This window comes from Mauremys mutica, unplaced genomic scaffold, assembly GCF_020497125.1.
Source record: "Mauremys mutica isolate MM-2020 ecotype Southern unplaced genomic scaffold, ASM2049712v1 Super-Scaffold_100409, whole genome shotgun sequence".
NCBI classification, from domain to species: domain Eukaryota; kingdom Metazoa; phylum Chordata; order Testudines; family Geoemydidae; genus Mauremys; species Mauremys mutica.
Genome location: NW_025423334.1, coordinates 27,211 through 49,570, shown reverse-complemented (window position 1 = coordinate 49,570; position 22,360 = coordinate 27,211). Strand labels below are relative to the sequence as shown.

Genomic DNA, 22,360 nt, shown 5'->3' with positions numbered 1-22,360 from the left:
TGTTCAAGATGTGATGTAGACATATATTCCATACCCACCCTCTGTCCCCTCTGCATCAGAGTCTGATCTCATGGGCATTTAGTGTGCAGGAATTGAGGGGGGTCAGGGCAATGCCACCTCATATAGCCAAGGGAGGGGCTATGGCCACGAGGTTCAAGCGCTGCCCCTCTACAGGTACTACTAAGCAAAATTCTCCAGCTCCAGTGCACTGGGTGTGCACACATCTAAGTGGAATACATGTCTGCATCACATCTTGGACAACCACAAGCACATTTAAGTAACCATTTGTTGTTTATCAATAATAGCATGTTAGATACTCTCAGCAGCAAATAAAATCTGAATGATCCAGAACTCCCTTTTGTCAATTCAATACCACTACATTAGTTAATAAAATAAGCAAAACTGTGGTCATGTCAGCCATATCTGCTCTAGTACATAAGAACAGCCATACTGGGTCAGACCAATGGCCATCTAGCCCAGTATCCTGTCTTCTGACAGTGGCCAATGCCAGATGCTTCAGAAAGAATGAACAGAAAATGGCAATTATTGAGTAAGCCATCCCCTATTGTCCAGTCCCAGCATCTGGCAATCAGTGGCTTAGGGACACCCAGAGCATGCAGTTGCATCCATGACCATCTTGGCTAATAGCCAGTGATGGACCTATCCTCCATGAATTTATCTAATTCTTTTTGAATGCTTGTTAGCTTTCACAACATCCCCTGGCAGAGTTCCACAGATTGACAATGTCTATTCATTTCATTGGATGACTGGTTCTTGTATTATGTGAAGGGGTAAATAACATTTCCTTGTTCACTTTTTCCACACCACTTATGATTTTATAGACCTCTATCATATCCCCCTTTAGTCATCTCTTTTCCAAGCCAAACAATCCCAGTCTTTTTAATCTCGCCTCATGTAGAAGGTGTTCCATACCCTTAATTATTTGTGTTATCCTTCTCTGTACCTTTTCCAATTCTAATCTATCTTTTTTGAGATGGGGCAATGAGAACTGCATGCAGTATTCAAGGTGTGGGCATACGATGGATTTATATATTATCATTATGATATTTACTGTCTTCTTATCCATCCCTTTCCTAATGGTTCCTAACATTCTCTTAGCTTTTATGACTGTCACTGTACATTGAGCAGATGTTTTCAAATAACTATACACAATGACTCCAAGATCACTTTCTGGAGTTGTAACAGTTAATTTATGCCCCATTATTTTGTATGTATAGACTGGATTCTGTTTTCCAATGCGCATTACTTTGCATTTATCAATATTCAATTTCATCTGCTGGAGTGTTCCTGACAGATGCAGTTCCCAGCATGTCCTGAAGGAAGAAGATGGCAGTGCACAGGAAACTCCATGCAATCCCAGGAAGGACCCAGCAACAGGCTGTTTCTCCCTCTGGATCTTTGGGCTCTTGGGAGTATGGGGTGTGAGTGTCTGGGCCATGGGGAGCAGCAGCTGGGCTCTGGGGAAGAGGGGATGTGAGTATCTGGGTTGGGGGGGCAGTGGCTGGGCTCTGGGGAGGGGGCAAGGGTGTGAGTGTCTGGGCTGATGGGGAGGGGCAGAGAAACAGGAACTGGGATGTCATAGGGGTTTCTTTAACCCTCTACTCCTGGGGGAATTTTTCTGTGTGTCTGTATTGTTACAGACATACTTGATGACAAGTATTTTGAAATAAATGACCAAAATAATTGAAACTAGCATGATTATATAGTGGTATTTTAACAAATAGAATGTTCAGAATTTTGCATAATTTTAAAATATCATGTGCAGAATTTTTAATTGTTTGGCACAAAAGAGTAAGATCCTTGGAGGACACTGCTATTTACCTCTCTCCATTCTGAAAACTGATCATTTATTCCTACCCTTTATTTCCAGTCCTTTAACCAGTCACCGATCCATCAGAGAACCTTCCCTCTTATACCATGACTGCTTACTTTAATCATAGAATCTCAGGGTTGGAAGGGACCTCAGGAGGTCATCTAGTCCAACCCCCTGCTCAAAGCAGGACCAAACCCAACTAAATCATCCCAGCCAGGGCTTTGTCAAGCCTGGCCTTAAAAACCTCTAAGGAAGGAGATTCCACTACCTCCCTAGGTAACCCATTCCAGTTCTTCACCACCTTACTAGTGAAAAAGTTTTTCCTAATATCCAACCTAAACCTCCCCCTCTGCAACTTGAGACCATTACTCCTTGTTCTGTCATCTTCTACCACTGAGAACAGTGTAGCTCCATCCTCTTTGGAACCCCCTTTCAGGTAGTTGAAAGCAGCTATCAAATCCCCCCTCATTCTTCTCTTCTGCAGACTAAACAATCCCAGTTCCCTCAGCCTCTCCTCATAAGTCATGTGCTCCAGCCCCCTAATCATTTTTGTTGCCCTCCGCTGGACTCTCTCCAATTTATCCACATCCTTCTTGTAGTGTGGGGCCCAAAACTGGACACAGTACTCCAAATGAGGCCTCACCAGTGCTGAGTAGAGGGGAATGATCACATCCCTTGATCTGCTGGAAATGCCCCTACTTATACAACCCAAAATGCCATTAGCCTTCTTGGCAACAAGGGCACACTGTTGACTCATGTTCAGCTTTTCGTCCACCGTAATCCCTAGGTCCTTTTCTGCAGAACTGCTGCCCAGCCATTCGGTCCCTAGTCTGTAGCAGTGCATGGGATTCTTCCGTCCTAAGTGCAGGACTCTGCACTTGTCCTTGTTGAACCTCATCATATTTCTTTTGGCCCAATCCTCTAATTTGTCTAGGTCCCTCTGTATCCTAGCCCTACCCTCCAGCATATCAACCACTCCTCCCAGTTTAGTGTCATCTGCAACCATTTGCTGAGGGATCTTCTCAAAAACTTTCTGAAAGTCTATGTACACTCTATCCACTGGATCATGCTTGTCCACATGTTTGCTGACACACTCTAAGAATTTTAATAGTTTGCTGAGCCATGATGTCCCTTGACAAAAGCCATATTGTCTCTTCCCCAACAAAACCTGTTTATCTATGTGTCTGATAATTCTGTCAGATTGATAATTCTGTCCTTTACTATACTTTCAACCAATTTGCCTGGTACAGAAATTAGACTTACTGCCTTATAATTGTCAGGATCACCGCTGGATTTTTAAAAATTGGCATAACAGTAGCTATCCTCCAGTCATCTGGTAGGTTACATACCACAGTTAGTAGTTCTCCAATTTCATATTTGAGTTCCTTTAGAACTCTTAGGTGAATACCATCTGGTCTAGGTGACTTACTACTGTTTAATTTATCAATTTGTTATAACTGGTCCTCAGATTTGTCACCTAAAAATAATGTCTCAGGTGTGGAATCTCTCACATCCTCTGCAGTTAAGACAGATGCAGAGAAGTCTGTGATGGCCTTGTCTTCCTTGAATTGTCCAGTAGTCCAGTGGCCCCACCACAGGCACCAACTTTTCCCAGCACCGATGGGTGCTCATGCCCCCTCCACCCTGACTCCACCCCTTAACAGCAGGATACCAAGGGAGGAAAAATAACTTTTGAAGTGGTAAGAGAATGGCCTATTACAGACAGTTGACAAGAAGGTGTGAGTAACAGTAGGGAGAAATTAGTATTGGGGAAATTAAGTTTAGGTTTTGTAATGACCCAACCACTCCCAGTCTTTATTAAGGCCTAATCTAATGGTATCCAGTTTGCAAATTAATTCCAGTTCTGCAGCTTCATGTTGGAATCTGTTTTTTAAGTTTTTTTCTTGAAGAATTGCCACTTCTATTGAGTGACCAGAGAGATTGAAGTGTTCTCCTACCAGTTTTTTAATGTTATGATTCCTGATGTCAGATTTGTGTTCATGTATTCTTTTGCATAGAGACTGTCTGGTTGGGCCAATGTACATGACAGAGGGGATATATGCCAGCAATGCCCATTGGTAGACTGACCTCCCATTCTTTCATGTATTTATACCTGCTTCTGTATTTTTCACTCCATGCATCTGATGAAGTGGGTTCTAGCCCACAAAAGCTTATGCCCAAATAAATTTGTTAGTCTCTTAAGGTGCCACAAGGATTCCTCATTGTTTTTGCTAATACAGACTAACACGGCTACCACTCTAAAAGTATACGATGGTAACTGTAGACCCAAAAATAGAAAGGCCCATACTTTGAGAGATTGCTGGTTCAAAGATTTAGATGTGACAAAACTCACTGGGAAATGGTAGTAGTAATAATTTAGAGAGGTTTCTGACTTATTTGATTTACTTGCAAGTTGTGAGCATTGCGGAATAAATGAGTCCTTAGGACTAGAATGAGGAAAGGGTGGTAACTAGGCAAATAGGGATGAGGAGGGCATTCCATGTGTAGAAAAAAAAATGTAAGTGAACAATACACTTGTAGGGTGTGGAGACTGACATTGTTGGTGCAGTATTGATCTAAGATAGAAGGTTTGAGATATGAGCCAGGGTTGAGTGTTGCAGGGCCTTGAAGGTGAAAATAATGTTAAGCCTGATGCAGTGGGCAATGGGAAACCAGTGGATGGATTCAAAGAGGTGACTAACTTGTTAGATTGAAGGACAAGGAATTATCAGGCATATTTTGGATTACTTTGAGGGAGGTGAAGCAACTGTTGGTGAGGTTGAAGAAGAGAATGCTGCAGTAATCATCTATACACATTCAGAAAGATACAGAAATGCACGCTTACTTTTGGTACCCTCCTGTGTATATGTAGAGACCTTGCTGATCAAGTGTCAGCCACGGGGTAGTAGCTCAGCAAATCAGTACTACTGAATGGAAGCTGCTTCCTTGTACTCCTGAATCTCAGCTACCACTGTCAAAGAATCAGAGGGGTAGCCGTGTTAGTCTGGTTCTGTAGAGGCAGCAAAGAATCCTGTGGCACCTTATAGACTAACAGACGTTTTGCAACATGAGCTTTTGTGGGTGAATACCCACTTCTTGCATCCGAAGAAGTGGGTATTCACCCACGAAAGCTCATGCTGCAAAACATGTTGGTCTATAAGGTGCCACAGGATTCTTTGCTGCTTCTACTGTAAAAGAAATTGTCTCCAGCGCTTCTGGTTGCAAGAAACCCACAGCCACCACCAAACGTGAGCTGAGGATACGTGATGCAGCGATTTGCGCCTCAGTCGGCAGCTCGGAGCGGCCCCGTTCCTCGCTCTAGGGCTGTTGACTCTGCAACTGAATGGCAATGTAAACGCCAGCGCTGTCATCCGGTCAGTGCAGATCGGAGCGCAGCACAGGGCCCTGGGGAAGCTACTGTGAAAACAGGCGTCGTGAACGACTCACTCGTGGGAAGAGTGAGACCTTGTCCCTGCTTCCCTCTGCCTCCGACTCCGCTCCAGCGCGCGGTCCCTACCCCGGCGGAGTCCCTCCCTCCACGGCTGCAGGCTGGGCCGACGCTACCGCATCTGCACAAGACGCAGTCGGGGAGATGAACGCTCCGCGCGCCCCGGGCTGGTGGGGGCTGGGCGGAGGCGCCAGCCGAGGCGGCGGAGAGCGGCCAAGGGCAGGGGAGCCAAAGGCGGCGCGGGGCGGACGGAGGGGTCCACAGACACTTATCAAGCGCGTGGGCGGGCTGTCGGAGGCCCAGCTCTCTATGGCTGCTCCCAGCGGCTTGTCTGGCCCGCGGTTCCAGCTGCCTCACTAGCCTGGGAGGACCCAATACTCGCGCCGGCCCTGTGGCGGGAGAGGAAACGAGCTTCTCTCCTCGGAGTCGAGAAGCGACGGCCGCATCCGAGAGCCCGGCCCCGCCCGGCCCGGAACAGCCTCACCTACCGCCGGCGACGTCCTTCCACCCGGAGCTCATTTACATGGACACAGGCGAAGTGCCCCCTCGGCGCCTAATTGGTTCCCAGGTGTGTAGGCTACGCCCCGCCCCGTGGACACGCCCCCACAGGTTAGACCCGTCTCTCAAAGCCGCTGCCGCGCGCCTTCCTTAGGGCGGCCAGTTGCTGCCGCAGGTGATGCGATTTAGACCCGGGGACTCCGAAAGGCACCTGCCCTGGGCTGCATGGGGCTGGCGTGGTGGTTGCCTAGCCCCGCATGCAGACAGGGTCCCTGAGCTGGGTGTTTGGATGCAGTGGCATCATATATTGCTATTGCTCACGTCTGCTTTCCATTAGCAATTGCCTCATCTCTCAACCACCTCATGACTTTGAATAGTCCAAACCAAATTATATATGGTGCTTCAGCTGGGCTAACTGCCCAAAGCTGAGTGAAATTGGGGGGGAGATCATATAGCAAATTTGATGAAAATTGGGAGTAGGTTAAATAGAGTTTATTGGGGTGCTGGAACAATTGTTATAGGGTGGGGGTGCTGGTGGAAACTATGTATTTGGTGTTTGTTATTACTACTTCAAGCCAGGGGATGCAGCCAGCACCCTTAGTTCCAGCACCACTGAGATTGTCAAAAAGCCACAATTCCAAATCAGGCCAACTTTGGTTAAAAGCCCATAGTGGTTAAAAAGCAACACAAAAGTGTAACCCTCACACCTCCTGGGTGTGGTGTTCTGTCCCATGCATCTGGCATGCATCCGACGAAGTGGGTATTCACCCACGAAAGCTCATGCTCCAAAACGTCTGTTAGTCTATAAGGTGCCACAGGACTCTTTGCTGCTGTCCCATCTAGTGGCACCAAGACCACTTAGAGAGAGAAAAATGCTCCAGAGACCCCAGGTTTGATCCTGCCCCCCCTTCCCCCGATGATTGGGGTCTGTCGGGGCTTGTCTGGGATTTCAACTGGGCAGGCTTTGAAGTTCAGGACATGCCTCCTCAGCTAGGGGAAGACCACAGACTCTAGTGAGGTACAAAGGCACCCGGGCAGGTTTATTGTCAAACGAAGCACAGTAGTTTCCTTTAGACTCTACAGGACATACTACGAATATGTGCCCCCTGGCAATGGACACAGCTTAGTCAGTGGCAGGACACTCCACTGCCTCCTAGGCTGGACGATGTGCACTTCCAGACCTATTCTTATACAGATGCAGAACAAATTACTCATTCCTCCTGATGTATTGAGGTGCAGCCCCTTTACTCATTAGAGTGCTGTCTTTAAGATGCACCTGCCTGTTCCTTGTTATCTCTGTGGAGTGTTCTGATGCCATCTTGGCACAAGTTCCTCTTATTAGCACTTATGTGTGGATGCACCTGCTTCTAGCAACCCTCTTCTTGCCAACTTCTGTGAGTGGGGCCTGCCTCTGGCTCACAGCCCAGCTTTTGCTCAGCAATGCCTGGAAGTACTTTGGTTCAGGCTTCAGGCCTCAGACTGGGCCTCTGACACAAGAGTTTATGTTTCAGGGCTTCATCTTACTACAGGTGTGACGTTCCCCTCTGGTTTTGTCTGGACCGATGATCTGCTAGGTCACTCCAATCCTTGACTCGTGGAGCCAGCCTTACCCTGCACTGCTGTGAGAACCCCCACTCCTGGGCTGTTCATGCACAGCCTTCGGCATGTAAGCTGCTCCCAGCTACTTGCAACCGAATGACACTAGCCAATATCTCTGGTCCCCGACACAACCCTAGGAACCTCCGTCTTGCAGTGTCCAGTTATACCTGCTGGACGCTGCAAGCTTCTATAAGTTCGTTAAAGAAATTGATATGTATCAGGCTTGTTATCCCAAGGGGAGTCTCTGATGCACTTCAAACCAAACACACTGCTTCAGGTAGAATAAACAAACAGATTTATTAACTATAAAGATAGATTTTAAGTGCTTATAAGTCAAAACAGAACAAGTCAGATTTGGTCAAATGAAATAAAAGCAAAATGCATTCTAAGCTGATCTTAATACTTGCAATGTCCTTACAAACTTAGATGTGTCTCACCACAGGAAAAACAACAAGGAGTACTTGTGGCACCTTAGAGACTAATACATTTATTTGGCCATAAGCTTTCGTGGGGTAAAACCCACTTCATCAGATGCATGGAGTAGCAGTGAATTTATATGCTACTATTGTGAGAGTGGAGTTGTGACCTGGCTCCTGGGGTATATACATATATCAAGGGAGGAAAAGTCAGTTTTGTAGTGCTAATGAGGCCAATGTAATCAAGGTGACCCATTTCAAACAGTTGACAAGAAGGTGTGAGTATCAGCACCTGGAAATTAGTTTTTGTAGTGACCCATCCACTCCCAGTCTTTATTCAGGCCCAATTTGATGGTGTCCAGTTTGCCAATTAATTCCAGTTCTGCAGTTTCTCGTTGGAGTCTGTTTTTGAAGTTTTTTTCTTGAAGAATTGCCACTTTTAAGTCTGTTATTGAGTGTCCAGGGAGACTGAAGTGTTCTCCTACTGGTTTTTGAATGTTGTAATTCTTGAAGTCTGATTTGTGTCCATTTATATTTTGTGTAGAGACTGTCCGGTTTGGCCAATGTACATGGCAGAGAGGCATTGCTGGCACATGATGGCATAGATCCCATTGGCAGATGTGCAGGTGAACAAGCCCCTGATGGTTTGCCTGATGTGGTTATGTCCTATGATGGTGTCCCTTGACTAGATATGCAGACAGAGTTGGCAATGGGGTTTGTTGCAGGGATTGGTTCCTGGGTTAGTGTTTTTGTTATGTGGTGTGTAGTTGCTGGTGAATATTTGCTTGAGGTTGGGTGGCTGTCGGTACGCGAGGACAGGCTTACCACCACAGGCTGACTGCTCTTCAACCAGGCTCTCCCCTTTGATCGGTGCTTCAGGAGCTTGGTGGTGGTGGTGGTGTCTGTAGATGTAGGTGGAAGAGAGAGAGCCAACATGGCAAGTGTCAATCCCTTTTATCATGTCCTTTCTTCCCTCTTGGCTTTGCCCCCCCTTCAGAGTCAGGTGAGCATTACTGAGTCTCTCCAAGCAAGGTTGAGCAATTCCTGTGGTGTGACCTCATGCAGATGAGTTACTGCATTGTAGCTCCCTTGCTGGACAATGGCTGTTGATGGGTTGATTGACACCCCACCCAGGTGTTGGTTACTTTCCTTGCTGTTGCTTCTGGGGAGCTAATATCTGGCTGATTCCTCAACTTACAGTATGTTTTAATGACAACCATACTACACAATTCTCAAAACGTCATATGCGTTAATGATATACATATATGGATAAATGACTTTCAGCAGATCATAACCTTTCTTCTGATACCTTACAAGGCATGCTTTATACATCAGATCATGATTAGATGAAAATGAGGAATACATGGGGTTACAGCATGCTCGCCCAAGGTATAGAACAGTGGTTCCCAAACTTTTTGGCATCACATCCCCTTTTTAATTTTTGAGAAACTGTCACGCCCCCCACCTCTCCTTTACCATCATCTAAACCCCACTGAACCTTGTCCCCTGACTGCGCCTTCTCAGGACCCCCGCCCCTGACCGCCCCCTCTTGAGACCCCACCCCCTATCCTGCCCCCCCTACTTCTTGTCTCCTGACTGCTCCGACCCTTATCCCCCACACCCTGACAGGCTCCCCGGGACTCCCACGCCTATCCAACCCCCCCTACTCCCTGTCTCCTGACTGCCCTCTGAGAACCTCTGCCCCATCCAACCTTTCCCTGTCCCCTGACTGTCCCCCGGGACCTCCTGCCCTTTATTCCCCCCCGCTCCCCATCGCCTTACCAGGCCGCTCAGAGCAGCAGGACTGGCTTATTGGAAAGCCTGGGAGGTGGGCGGGCACAAGCACCATCATCTCATCCACGCATTGAGACTCAGGAGTTCTCCCTGTCTAACTGGCCCTGCGCTTGGAACTGGAAGCATTTCAGAAAATGCTACCGTGGAGGTCCTGGATTTCAGTCTCTTACCCAGCAGCCTAAATTTTACCTCCAGGACTTAGAAGATGCTAGAGCTAAAAGCTACAGAAATACTATAAAAGCGAACATAGAATTTACTTAAAACTAACAATTAAGAACTAACAATGATGAACTAACAATGCACAAGCTGCACTTGTATTGTCCCCCCCTTAATCTACTCAACTTTCACCGGCATTATTTTTGCACATAATTTAGGTGAAACATTAGACTTTAACTCAGACAGAGTAAAGTCTTTTCATTCTAAAATCTCAATTTGGGGGCAGGGGGTGTCACTTTTTATATAGGGGCCTTTCTGTTCTTGGGGTAATGACTTCTGATCACACTGAGATGTCTTTAATTTGTGGCTAATCCAAACATGCATATATACTGTTTGAGCGCTTTTGTCTGTGGATTCAAGGTATTTTACACATATATTAGGAGGCCCAAATGGGTCTTAGAGCTGTACTTTGCTGTTGTGTAGGCAAGGTCTAAGAGTATCAAAGTGTCACTGTACCTTAAGAAATATAAACTGTTGTTGGAAACATACAAACTGTAAGTCATTTACATTTTTGTACTTTTCATTGTCTGTTTCTTTATGAAAATTGATAAACATTTAATCTAATCTATCTATACTGAAAGAAATAAATGCTGTCCATTCATTCCTGTTGGGCTGTCCCTATACTCATATTGTACATGTATTAATTTTATTAGGAAAGAATCTATTTTCACAGCTGAGCCGAGGCAGCTCCAGGCCCCAGTACGCCAAGCGTGTGCTTGGGGTGGCAAGCCGTGGGGGGCACCCTGCCGGTCGCCGCGAGGGTGGCAGGCAGGCTGCCTTCGGCGGCTTGCCTGCGGAGGGTCCGCTGGTCCTGCGGCTTTGGAGGACCTCCCGCAGGCAAGCTGCCAAAGGCAGCCTGCCTGCTATGCTTGGGGCGGCAAAATTCCTAGAGCCACCCCTGAGCTGAGCACAGTAGGCAAGTCTGTAAAAATGCAGATACACTCTTTGAGCATGAAAATTGAGTAAAATGAGCTTGCAAATGGCTACTGGAGGCCTACAGTTACTTCATGTTTTTAAGGAAAAAGGTGTGATAGGTATATCCATATTTTTGTGTGTACATCCTGCGTGCCCAGCTGTGAGAATGTGTCTATAAAGGCCAAATGCCACACTTGGCTGTGCAAGGTTGTCACCTATTCAAGGCCAATATTAGCCATAAACCTGTACATCAGAGGGGAGACTTTATCCCTAATTAGTTTTAATTCATACTTCCATCTACCTTTGCTTTATAGTTTTAGGAATGATTGACAATGTTTTGCTCTCTTTGATGGGCAAGACTTGTTCTTGTAATAAACCTTTTGTCCATTTCAGGGTCAAAGTTACTGATCCCATGGCAACTGATGTTTCTAATAGTCCAAGTCTGTGACTTTGCCCAAACGTCATTCAGTTCTGGCAAGTGGAGTGAACTTAGGATGTCAGCCAAGACCTTTTGGGGGATTCTTGCTCTGCTCCGAATTTTCTGGTGTCTTCTTCCTCAGACAGGTTACCTTCATCCTGATGAATTCTTCCAATCATCTGAGGTCATGGCAGGTAAATTTTCCTGCATTTGTGCATGGTTATTTTTAGAAACCCAGTTTATATTAATTCTCTACATTCTAGAGGTTTAAGCAGGAAACATTACATTATATACATTAGCAGGTGTAAAAAGGCAGCATTGTTGAGCAGTTGGCTGTCCCACTGACAGGCAGTGTGACTCTGAGCAGGTAACTGAACCTCTCTGCTTCAGTTTTCCCATCTGTAACATTAGAATAATATAGTACTTGCTACCTCACCAGAACAATATACTCTGGGGTTAAAATCATTAATGTTTATAAAGTATGTAATTGTACAGCTGGATTCTGATTGGATTATTGTGCTATTCTGATTATGTGAGAATATACACAAACACAACAGTCCACAGATGGCCCTCTGTACTGGTCTTCAATCTATAAACAGCAAATCTGCCTATTGCTCCTAAGATCTCCAAAAGTGGAGTACAGGATATGGTCCAAGACGTGAACTGCTTGATAATAGTGACCATAATGTAATTTAATTTAACATCCTTGTGGGGGGCAAAATGTCAAAGAAGCCCACCACTGTAGCATTTAACTTCAAAAATGGGAACTACATAAAAATGAGGAAGCTATTTAAACAGAAATCAAAAGGAATTGTCACAAGAATGAAATTCCAGGAAGCTGCATGGAAACTCTTTAAAAACAACATAAGAAGGGCTCAAATTAAATGTATACTCCAAATTTAAAAAAAGGAGGACCAAAAGAAAATGCTTCCACGGCCAAACAACAGAATAAAAGAGGCAGTTAGAGGCAAAAGGGCATCACTTAAAATTTGAAAGTCAAATCCTACTGAGGAAAATAGAAAGGACCACAAACTCTGGCAAGTCAAGTGTAAAAGTATAATTATGCAAGCCAAAAAAGAATCTGAAGAGCAATTAGCAAAAGACACATAAACTAACAGACAAAAAAAATAAAAATTAAATACATCACAAGCAGGAAACCTGCCAAACAATCAGTGGGACCACTGGACAATCATAAGAACATAAGAACGGCCGTACCGGTTCAGACCAAAGGTCCATCTAGCCCAGTATCCTGTCTACCGACAGTGGCCAATGCCAGGTGCCCCAGAGGGAGTGGACCTAACAGGCAATGATCAAGTGATCTCTCTCCTGCCATCCATCTCCATCCTCTGACAAACAGAGGCTAGGGACACCATTCCTTACCCATCCTGGCTAATAGCCATTAATGGATTTAACCACCATGAATTTATCCAGTTCTCTTTTAAACGCTGTTATAGTCCTAGCCTTCACAACCTCCTCAGGTAAGGAGTTCCACAAGTTGACTGTGCGCTGCATGAAGAAGAGCACTCAAGGAAGATATAGCCATTGCAGAGAAGCTAAATGAATTATTTGCATTTGTCTCTCCATTGCAGAGGGTTTGGGAGAGATTCCCACACCTGAGCCATTCTTTTTAGGTGAAAGATATGAGGAACTGTCCCAGATTGAGGTGTTAGAGGAGGTTTTGGAACAAATGGATAAATTAAACATTAATAAGTCACCAGGACCAAATGGTATTCATCTAAGAGTTCTGAATGAACTCACATATGTGATTGCAGAGCTACTAACTGTGGTATATAAACCAATTGCTTAAATCAACTTCTGTACCAGATGATTGGAGGATAGCCAATGTGATGCCAATTTTTAAAAAAGGCCCCAAAGGCGATCCTGACTATTACAGACTGGTTAACCTAACTTCAGTATCAGGCAAATTGATTGAAACTATAGTGAAGAACAGAATTATCAGATGCATAGACGAACAAGGTTTGTTGGGAAAGAGTGAGTATGGCTTATGTAAGGGAAATCGTGCCTCACCAATCTATTAGAATTCTTTGAGGGGTTCAACAAACACATGGAAAGGGGTGATGCAGTAGTGTAGTGTCTGCCCCACTCCTGGGTAAAAGGGATTAAAAGCAGTGAGAGCAGCTGAATGAGTAGCTGACCACAGGTGTGGCCAGCTCAATCAGGGCCCAGCTGGCCCTGATAAGAGGGCTGTGGGCCAGGAGCTGTAGGAGTCTCACTCTAACCCTGGAGTGGGAAGGGCTAGCTGCCTGGGAGCAAGGTACTTGAAGCAGAGCAGAGCAGGGCAGGGCAGGGCAAAGCAAAGGCAGCTTGTTGAAGGCCTATGAAGGTACTGGGGCTACAGAGGTGCAGCCTGGGAATAGGCAGAGGCAGCAGGTCCTAACCCCTTGCCAATGATGTGTGGCCATTACAGACTGCAGTCTGCCCCTGTGAGCGGGGGCTAGATGATGACTGGCAGTAGCCTCTGAGGCAAGATGAGTTTAGAGGGTTGGAGGTTCCCCTGGGAGGGGAGACCCAGAGTGTGGGAGTACTGCAGTGGGCAGAACCCTGAAGAAAAGGGCACTGGGGTCCAGGAGGGACATGGGGGCCAGTGGCAGGTGAGACACACGCCAGTAGGAGGTGCTCTGTATGCTGGAGAGCTAATTCACAGATGACCAGCAGGAGGCGCCATGCCAGTGAGTCTTCACTTCGCTACAAGTAGATATAGTGTACTTGGACATTCAGAAAGCCTTTTACAAGATCCTTCACCAAATGCTATTAAGCAAAGTAAGCAGTCGTGGGAAAAGAGGGAAAGTCATCTCATGGATCAGTAACTGGTTAAAAGACAGGAAACAAAGCATAGGAATAAATGGTCAGTTTTTAGAATGGAGAGTGGTGAATAGCAGTATCCTCCAGTGATCTGTACTGTTCAACATATTTATAAATGATCTGGATAAAGGAGTAAATAGTGAGGTGGCAAAGATTGCAGATGATACAGTATAGTTAAGTCTAAAGCAGACTGCAAAGAGTAACAATGGGGATCTCACAAAACTGGGTGTATGGGTAACAAAATGGCAAATGAAATTCAAAGTTGATAAATGCAAAGTAATGCACACTGGAAAATATAATCCCAACTCTAAATACAAAATTATGTGATCTAAATTAGCAGTTACCACTTAAGAAAGAGATGTTGAAGTAATTGCGGATAGTTCTCTGAAAACTTCTGCTTAATGTGGAGCGAAAGTCTAAAAAGCTAACAGAATGTTAGGAACCATTAGGAAAGGGATGGATAATAAGATAGAAAAGATCACAGTGCCACCATATAAATCCATTTTATGCCCACACCTTTAATACAGTGTGCTGTTCTGGTTCCCCCCCGCCCCCCATATCAAAAAAGATATATTGGAAATGGATAAGGTGAAGAGAAGGGCAACAAAAATGATTAGGTGTATGGAATAGCTTGCCAGAGAGATTAAAAAGACTGTGAATATTCAGCTGGGAAATGAGAAGACTAAGGGGGGGAAGGGGTGTGGTAGAAGTCCATAGAATTGTGAATGGTCTAGAGCAGGGGTAGGCAATCTATGGCACGCGTGCTGAAGGCAGCACGCGAGCTGATTTTCAGTGGCACTCATGCTGCCCGGGTCCTGGCCACCGGTCCGGGGAGCTCTGCATTTTAATTTAATTTTAAATGAAGATTCTTAAACATTTTAAAAACCTTATTTACTTTACATACAACAATAGTTTAGTTATATATTATAGACCTATAGAAAGAGACCTTCTAAAAACATTAAAATATATTCCTGGCACGCGAAACCTTAAATTACAGTGAATAAATGAAGACTCGGCACACCACTTCTGAAAGGTTACCGACCCCTGGTCTAGAGAAAGTGAATAAGGAAGTGTTATTTACCCCTTCACATGACACAAGAACCTAATAAAATTAATAGGCAGGACATGTAAAACAAACAAAAGGAAGTAATTCTTCACACAATGCACAGCTATTGGGCTTGATGCAACAAATATTGAGTGAAATTCTATATACTTTGTTAAGAAAGTAGTCAGATTAGGTGATCACAGTGGTCCCTTCTGGCCTTAAAAATCTCTGAATTCTTCAGGCTCTCTGTATGCAGAACACCTATTGAAGCTAATGGATATTCTGCATGTTGGGTGACTGTAGCATTGGAACCTAATTCTATTTTCTAGGAATTGTAATTGATGAATAAATCTATGTCTAGTATATTTATATAAAATGGGCAGGTTGTTTGAAAATATGTTGAGAACTGAACTTTCCATTTGAACATTTTAAAATTAATAATACTTAGCCTTCATATAATATTTTTCATCTACAAAAAGCACTATACAAGTACCAACAAATCCTCACAACCCCCATGTAAGGTGGGTTCTGTATGTATTATAATTAAGGATATGATTTTTTCATGGAGGTCATGGATTCTGTGACTTTAACAGACCTCTGTGAGTTCTTCAGCTTCTGCTCTGGCTGCAGGAGCAGCCCCCACCACAGGAACAGCAGCTGGGGATGGAACAGTGGCAGCCCTTAAGGCTGGAGCAGCGGCAGAGAGCTGGAGAGCCCCCAGGGCCAGAGCAGTAGCCAGAACTGGAGCAGCCCGAGCAGTCAGGGCTGGGTCAGTCCCCAGGGCTGGAGCAGCGTCTGGAGCTAGAGCAGACCCCATGGCCGGAGCAGGCCTTAAGCCTGAAGCGGCCCCTACAACCGGAGCAGCTGCCAGGGCTGGAGCAGGTCAGATGGTAGAAGTTTTTATTTTGGGAACAGGAAGATCTGATTTCTCTTTCTGTTCTCACCATGAAGTTCTAAATAGCCATGGTGGACAACATAATAACTACTCTGAAGTCCTAGATGGTTATAGTTTTGTTACAGTATTATTGTCCACTTAACTATGCTGCTTCTCACAGCAAACTGTATTTTTAATGCATGTATACTGGTCAATTTACCAAAATGTGTCATCTGCTTTTCTTCTCCCTCCGCAGGAGATATTTTAGACCTACAAGTCTATTATCCCTGGGAATTCCTTTCCAGTTCTCCTTGTAGAACAGTTGTGTTCCCATTAATTACATCTGGCATTACCTACTGGATGATCAAGTCTTTGCAACAGCTGGGCATGTGGTCAAATGTCATCAACAGCTATACCCTTCTTGTGTCACCTCGCCTTCTCCTCACCACCTTTTCTTTCATACTTGACTATAGCGTGTATCGGCTAGCTCCTTTCTGGGGTGCAGATCGGTGGAACGCCCTGGTTCTGCTTGCTGGGTCCTATGTCACACTAGTATTTTACACAAGAACATTTACTAACACACTTGAAGGACTTCTGTTTGCCCTGCTGATGGTACTAGTATCTCCAAAAGCCGTTGGTTATGGAACAGACATCAGCCAGGCGAAACCTACCAGTAGCAGTCTCATAGGGATTATAACAGTTGCTGGGTTTTTCAACAGGCCAACTTTTCTGGCATTTGCTTTAATGCCATTGCTTTACTGGGCAGTTTTAAATGCCACTTCTCAGCACAGTATTAAAACTATTGCAAAGCACCTCTTGAAGCTTGTTTCAAGCACAGCTTTCACTGCCATCATCTTCACAGCAGCTGACACGTTATATTTTACCTCCATTGGATCAGAGATTAGCCTATACAGCATTAAAAAGAATGGCCTGTTAAGCACCATAGCTCAAATAAATCAGAATGTAATAGTGACCCCTTTTAATTTTCTCCGCTATAATCTTAATCCCCATAATCTTGCACAGCATGGGATTCACCCAAGATTTACTCATTTTGCAGTCAATGGGATAATGCTCTTTGGGATCCTGCACATTCTGGCCATCAGTGTTGGTTTAAAAATGCTGAAATTAAACATCCATCTATTATCATGGATCAGACTACATAATCATAGACCACCTACAATGTTGGTGCTTGCCAAGGGCAAGCCAACATTATTATTATTCTATTTTGTTCCTTTGGCATTCCTTTCCCTATTCAACCACCAAGAACCTCGATTCCTCATTCCTCTTATTTTACCACTAGTCCTATTGATCACACCGCAGAATAGAACCCTGAAGTGGAAACCCATCATTATTATTTTCAATGTTCTTGGTGCCCTTTTGTTTGGGTGCTTACACCAGGGAGGGCTGATCCCATGCCTGTCTCATTTAGAACAGCTCATACATTCTACAGAGTCCCTGAACCATCCAGCACACTATATTCTACTCTTTGCTCACACCTATATGCCTCCCAGGTTTCTGCTCAGTATCAATAAGAGAGACCCATTAGTAGAAATAATTGATATGGCTGGAACTGAAGAAAACACCCTCTGCCAAACACTGGGACAATTAGCAAACAACATTGCCTGTGGGACTAGAGAGACTGATAAAGAAAGAACTTGTCATTTTTTTGTTATAACCCCTGGTACAGTCAGAACAACAATACAAAAATGTGGGGTTTTGTTCAAGAATGAGACGTTAATATTTCCACACTTGACAATGGAAGATCCACCACAAATATCCTTTCTATTCAGTGAAAAATGGAGAAGTCAGTTAGGACTATACATCCTTCAGATAGACAGAAATGAACAGAGCATTTAGTTATTAGAGGATTTATGTTTCACTTTTTAATTTTATTTAGTTCTGGTGAAAGTTGCTGGATCAACAGTCCTGGAGATTGATGTTCTCTCCATTTATTCACAGACACGAGTACAGCACAAGCAGTGGGAGTGAAAACTTCCCCATATTGTCCCCCCAACTATTACCCTCACCAGTGTTCCTCAGCCCTGGTCTGGATGGATGCTATCTAAGTGTGAGGTCGTTCAATCTCCAGCATTGTTTTTACACCAGGATAATTTTCCTGCTGGGAGAGGACTAAATCAGAGACAAAAGTCTGAAGTTCTCTGCACAAAACTTTCCAGATGGTTTTGGGTCACTTCTTCTCGTGTCAGGTATAATGTTTTGGTTTTTGATTTCTTTTATTATATTTCTTTGGATTATACTTTTTATTTATATGCATTAATGCTACAGCTAAGCATTCAGGGCCTCCTCCCAGTAGTTACAGTAGGCTCCAGTCACGATATAGAATTCATCTTTATGAGCACCTCAGTTTCAGGATGGTGCATGATCAGATATATCCTCTCAAGGGATTGTATCATGTCCTTGAAAAGGGAGTGGGATTAGTTTCATTGTCTAGTAATGTCTAATGTTTCATCACTAGCAAGTCAGATCCTAGGAATGGAAACCCCAGGTTCAATCCCCAAACCAGCCACTGCTTAGTCTTACTGTTCATTTAGCTTTTCCTGCTACAGGGCCATTTATTTGTGGAAACAGTATATTTTAAATTGCCTTTCTATTAGGAGTGGATCTGAACTTGAACCCTGGATTCACAGATCCCTGAACTACAGTGAGGGGAATTGCGGAAGTTGAACCAAGATCTGGATAGAAATTTCACAGGTGACCCCCTTTGGATACAGGAGTTTGGTTCTGGGCATTATGGACAAACACTTCCAGACTTCGGGGAAATATTAATCCTGATCCAAACCTTGTATGTCAAGCCTGTCTCTTTCAGATGAACCTGCCAGTGATAAATGGGACCTGTTCAAATGCCAGTCATACTACACGAAGGGCATGGTACATACAGTTTCAGATCTTAAATGCCAATTTTACAAGCAGACCAAATAATGGACTATGAAGATAGTTTATGGGGCCAAGTTATAAAAGGAAATCAAGACCAAGTCCCAATATCAAGAATTTATCATTGTTTGCCAGATTTCACAGAAGACAATGTCCGTGCTTGGCATTCTGATCAATGTAAATAGTTTTTGGTCTCTACAAAGCACTTTATACTAGAGGGAAAGCTGTTTTTCTTAATTGTGGAAATGCATGTAGGTTATGTGTGTTTGTTTGCTTTGCTGTTTTATGTAACGTTAGAAGAAGTTATGAAAACACCTTGATACTGTACTGTATTTTTCAGGTTAATTCTATTGTTTTTTATGCTGCTACACTTTTCTGAAAAGAATCTTGTTCCATATGTTTTGTGTTATATTTGGGAGGGGGGGTGTTGTACTAACTTTTCAGAACCATGTTTAATATTTTAGAACTTCCTTGGTGTTCATAGCAGAATTAAGCAAAGGCTCTTAGTAAAGAACTGTACTTCTTTTCTATATCTTGGAATGTATATAACCTCCATCACCATAGTATCTGAAAGTCTTATAGCTCTCATTTGATGTAGTGAACTATTATTCTCCATGGTACACTGAGATCGTGTGGCTTTTCTGTGGTCACAGAGGCAGCCTATGGCAGATCCAAGAACAGAACATGGCTCTCCTGAGTGCCAATCTATCTCCTTAATCTCAAACCCATCTTTCCTCTCTTACCAGGTAGATCTTTGCTGTTTATATGTGGGCCCGTATACCTTGCATATGTAAAATGCCTACTGACATCAAGTGGAGTTTTTAGGTGTGCAAAGGATGCAGGACGTGCCTGTATGTGTGTCAGATTTAATCTTATTTAAATAGCACTCTTCATCCTCAAGCATACAAAATGTTATACAAATTAAGTATACACAGGAAATTCAGCTACTACTGTAATGGACCATGATTACTCTTCAGCACACAGCAACATTACACAAATTAAAAACAGGCAGTGAGAAATACCATCTCCAACTGAAACTGCATGGGGGGAAATGAGGTTAATAGACCTTTTGTATTATGATGTATTGCCCATTAAGATAACAACATACTGTTTTATATAATTCTTTCAAATAGCACATTGTGAGGGTTATTTTAATACTGAGGTTTCTTTCTGCCCCCACCACAGCCAGGGACTTGCTCTGGGCAAGTTATTTAATCTTTCTGTGACTCATTTTACCTATCTGTAAAGTGGGGTTAATACTTACCCCACCCAACGTCGTAAAGTTCTTTGAGATCTTCAGATGAAAGGGGCACTATAAATGTAAAGTATTACTATTGTATATAAGATGCCTGCTGTGACAGATATGGCAATTTACTGCAATATCTTTGGGAGATCTTACTGTATTAAGTATATGTAACATTGTGGGCCAGACACTGTATGTAATTCCATGGGGGTGGGCGAACACAGCTTCTCCAGGAACTAAGAACAGTGGGGGTGATTTGGAAAATTTTCTCAGGTTGTAACCAGTGATGAGCTCCCAAAATCCTAAGGACCGGTTCCCTACCGGGTCCTCGGTGGCACTTAGAAGGTGGGGGAAGGTGGGGGCGTGGGTATCTTCACTCGCTCTGGGTTTTCGGCGGCATTTCAGTGACAGGTCCTTCACCCGGAGCGAGTGAAGACACCCCCCACCCCCCGCCCCGGCCGCCCAAGTGCCGCCAAAGACCCAGTAGGGAACCACACTGTGAGTACAGTACAAGCCCTATGTGCCTGTCTCCCTCCCCACCCATCCGACCCCAACCCACATCCTGCCCCCGACTGCCCACCTCAGAACCCGCAAGTTTCTCCTCTCCCCCCACCCCTCCGGGGGTAGCAGCAGCAGCAGCCCAGGGCTCCGGGGGCTATTTAAAGGGCTGGGGCTCCCCTTCTTCTACTGCCCCGGCCCTTTAAATAGCTGCCAGAGCCCTGGAGAAGTGGCGGGGCTCCCGTGGCTATTTAAAGGCCAGAGCAGCAGAGACAGCTGGAGCCCTGGCCCTTTAAATAGCCCCCGGAGCCCCCCACTACCCCTGGGCTCTGGGGGCTATTTAAAGGGCCCGCGGCTCCCCTGCTTCTACCGACCCGGTCCTTTAAATAGCTGCTGGAGCCCGGACTTTTCAAATAGCCCCCAGAGCCCCGCAGCCCTACCCCCAGGGCTCCAGCAGTGGGGCTCTAGTGGCAATTTAAAGGGCCTGGGGCTCCAGCCCCTGCTGGGAGCCCCAGGCCCTTTAAATTACCCCCTGGGGAAGCTCGGCCGCCCCTTTAGCAACTGGTTCTACACCGGCTTCTAAATTTAACAACCGGTTCTTCTGAACCGGCTCCAGTTCACCACTGGTTGTAACATCTCCAGAGTTACCACCACTAGGAGAGGCTCACAAATATTGGTTCAAACTGGATTCTCTAGAGACCAACAGACAAAGAGCAGACTTTTAGATAAATAGCCTGAATTTAAACTGACTCGGGGCCTTCTTTCCGATCCAGCAAACGGATTGTGGGGAAAGAACAATTGCATTCTGCCAATAAATTGCATATCTTATTTTACGCTTTCATGCCTATTGTGGGGATAATTATGACAATAAAAGAATTAAAGTTAGCTTAAGTCTGGTTAAGAAAATAATATACACCTCTACCCCGATATAACGCAACCTGATATAACACGAATTTGGATATAACGCAGTAAAGCAGTGCTCCAGGGGGACGGGGCTGCGTGCTCCAGCGGATCAAAGCAAGTTCGATATAATGCGGTTTCACCTATAACACGGTAAGATTTTTTGGCTCCCGAGGACAGCGTTATATCGGGGTAGAGGCCATGAGAATAAGTAGTATTCTTCTTCGAGTGATTGCTCCTATGCATTCCATGTAGGTGTGCGCGCCGCGCGTGCACGGCTCTCCGGAACATTTTTACCCTAGCAACTCCGGCGGGCCGGCTGGCGCCCCCTGGAGTGGCGCCGTCATGGCGCCCCTTATACACCTCAGCCGGCCCGTCCGCTCCTCAGTTCCTTCTTCCCGCCCGTGACGGCCAGTTGGAACAGTGGAGTGCTCCCTTACCTCCACAACCCTAGTGTTTCTCCATAGTTCTAGTGTAGATAGTTTTAGTAGTTAGTCTTGTTGTAGTATATATATATTTAGTGTTAATAGTGTTAATAGTTACGGAATTAGAGGGTTTGCCCCTCTTCTTCCGCCCCGGTGCGGGCTTATGCCCGGAGCACCGGGTTTCAAGCCCTGTGCGGCTTGCCAGCGGCCTATGCCGGTTAGCGACCCGCACGACTCTTGCCTCCGCTGCCTCGGAGAGTCGCATCGGCCAGATAAGTGCTCTATCTGCATAGCCTTTAAACCTCGTACGAGGAAAGAGAGAGACTCTAGGCTGAAGCACTTACTGATGGAGTCTGCGCTCCAACCTCCGGCGCCAGCTCCAGCGGCACCGAAAACCGCCTCGACAAGCAGCGCTCCGACTGCACCGAGCCGCTCCGGCACCGAGCCGGCACCAAAGACCCGGCACCGCTCCCTCTCCCCGGGGAGGAAGCACAAGGCGCCGAAGACGGCTGCCGCAAAACA

At 45.1% G+C, this 22,360-nt stretch overlaps 1 protein-coding gene across 2 annotated transcripts; it reads left to right on the top strand.

Moving 5' to 3' along the window:
• The first annotated feature begins 1,003 nt into the window (after positions 1 to 1,003).
• Positions 1,004 to 20,661, top strand: LOC123361207 (GPI mannosyltransferase 4-like). Of its 2 annotated transcripts, none has more exons than XR_006576125.1 (4): positions 1,004 to 1,442; positions 11,114 to 11,332; positions 17,840 to 18,087; positions 18,496 to 20,661. XR_006576125.1 is itself a non-coding variant. In XM_045001339.1 (4 exons), exons 1-3 carry the CDS (start codon positions 1,316 to 1,318, stop codon positions 17,735 to 17,737), a joined length of 1,947 nt encoding a protein of 648 aa, XP_044857274.1. In that variant the 5' UTR covers positions 1,004 to 1,315; the 3' UTR covers positions 17,738 to 18,087; positions 18,496 to 20,661. The 2 variants fall into 2 exon arrangements, 1 of the variants encoding a protein (XP_044857274.1); XM_045001339.1 differs by having other exon boundaries at positions 16,137 to 18,087.
• The last annotated feature ends 1,699 nt before the right edge of the window (positions 20,662 to 22,360 follow it).

Bases quoted from the DNA above. Each gene is read 5' to 3' on its own strand.
- LOC123361207 (XM_045001339.1), top strand. From the start codon at position 1,316: ATGCAGTTCCCAGCATGTCCTGAAGGAAGAAGATGGCAGTGCACAGGA. The intron at 1,443-11,113 runs GTGAGTGTCTGG...TGTCCATTTCAG, and splicing joins GGCTCTTGGGAGTATGGGGT to GGTCAAAGTTACTGATCCCA. The intron at 11,333-16,136 runs GTAAATTTTCCT...CTCCCTCCGCAG, and splicing joins ATCATCTGAGGTCATGGCAG to GAGATATTTTAGACCTACAA.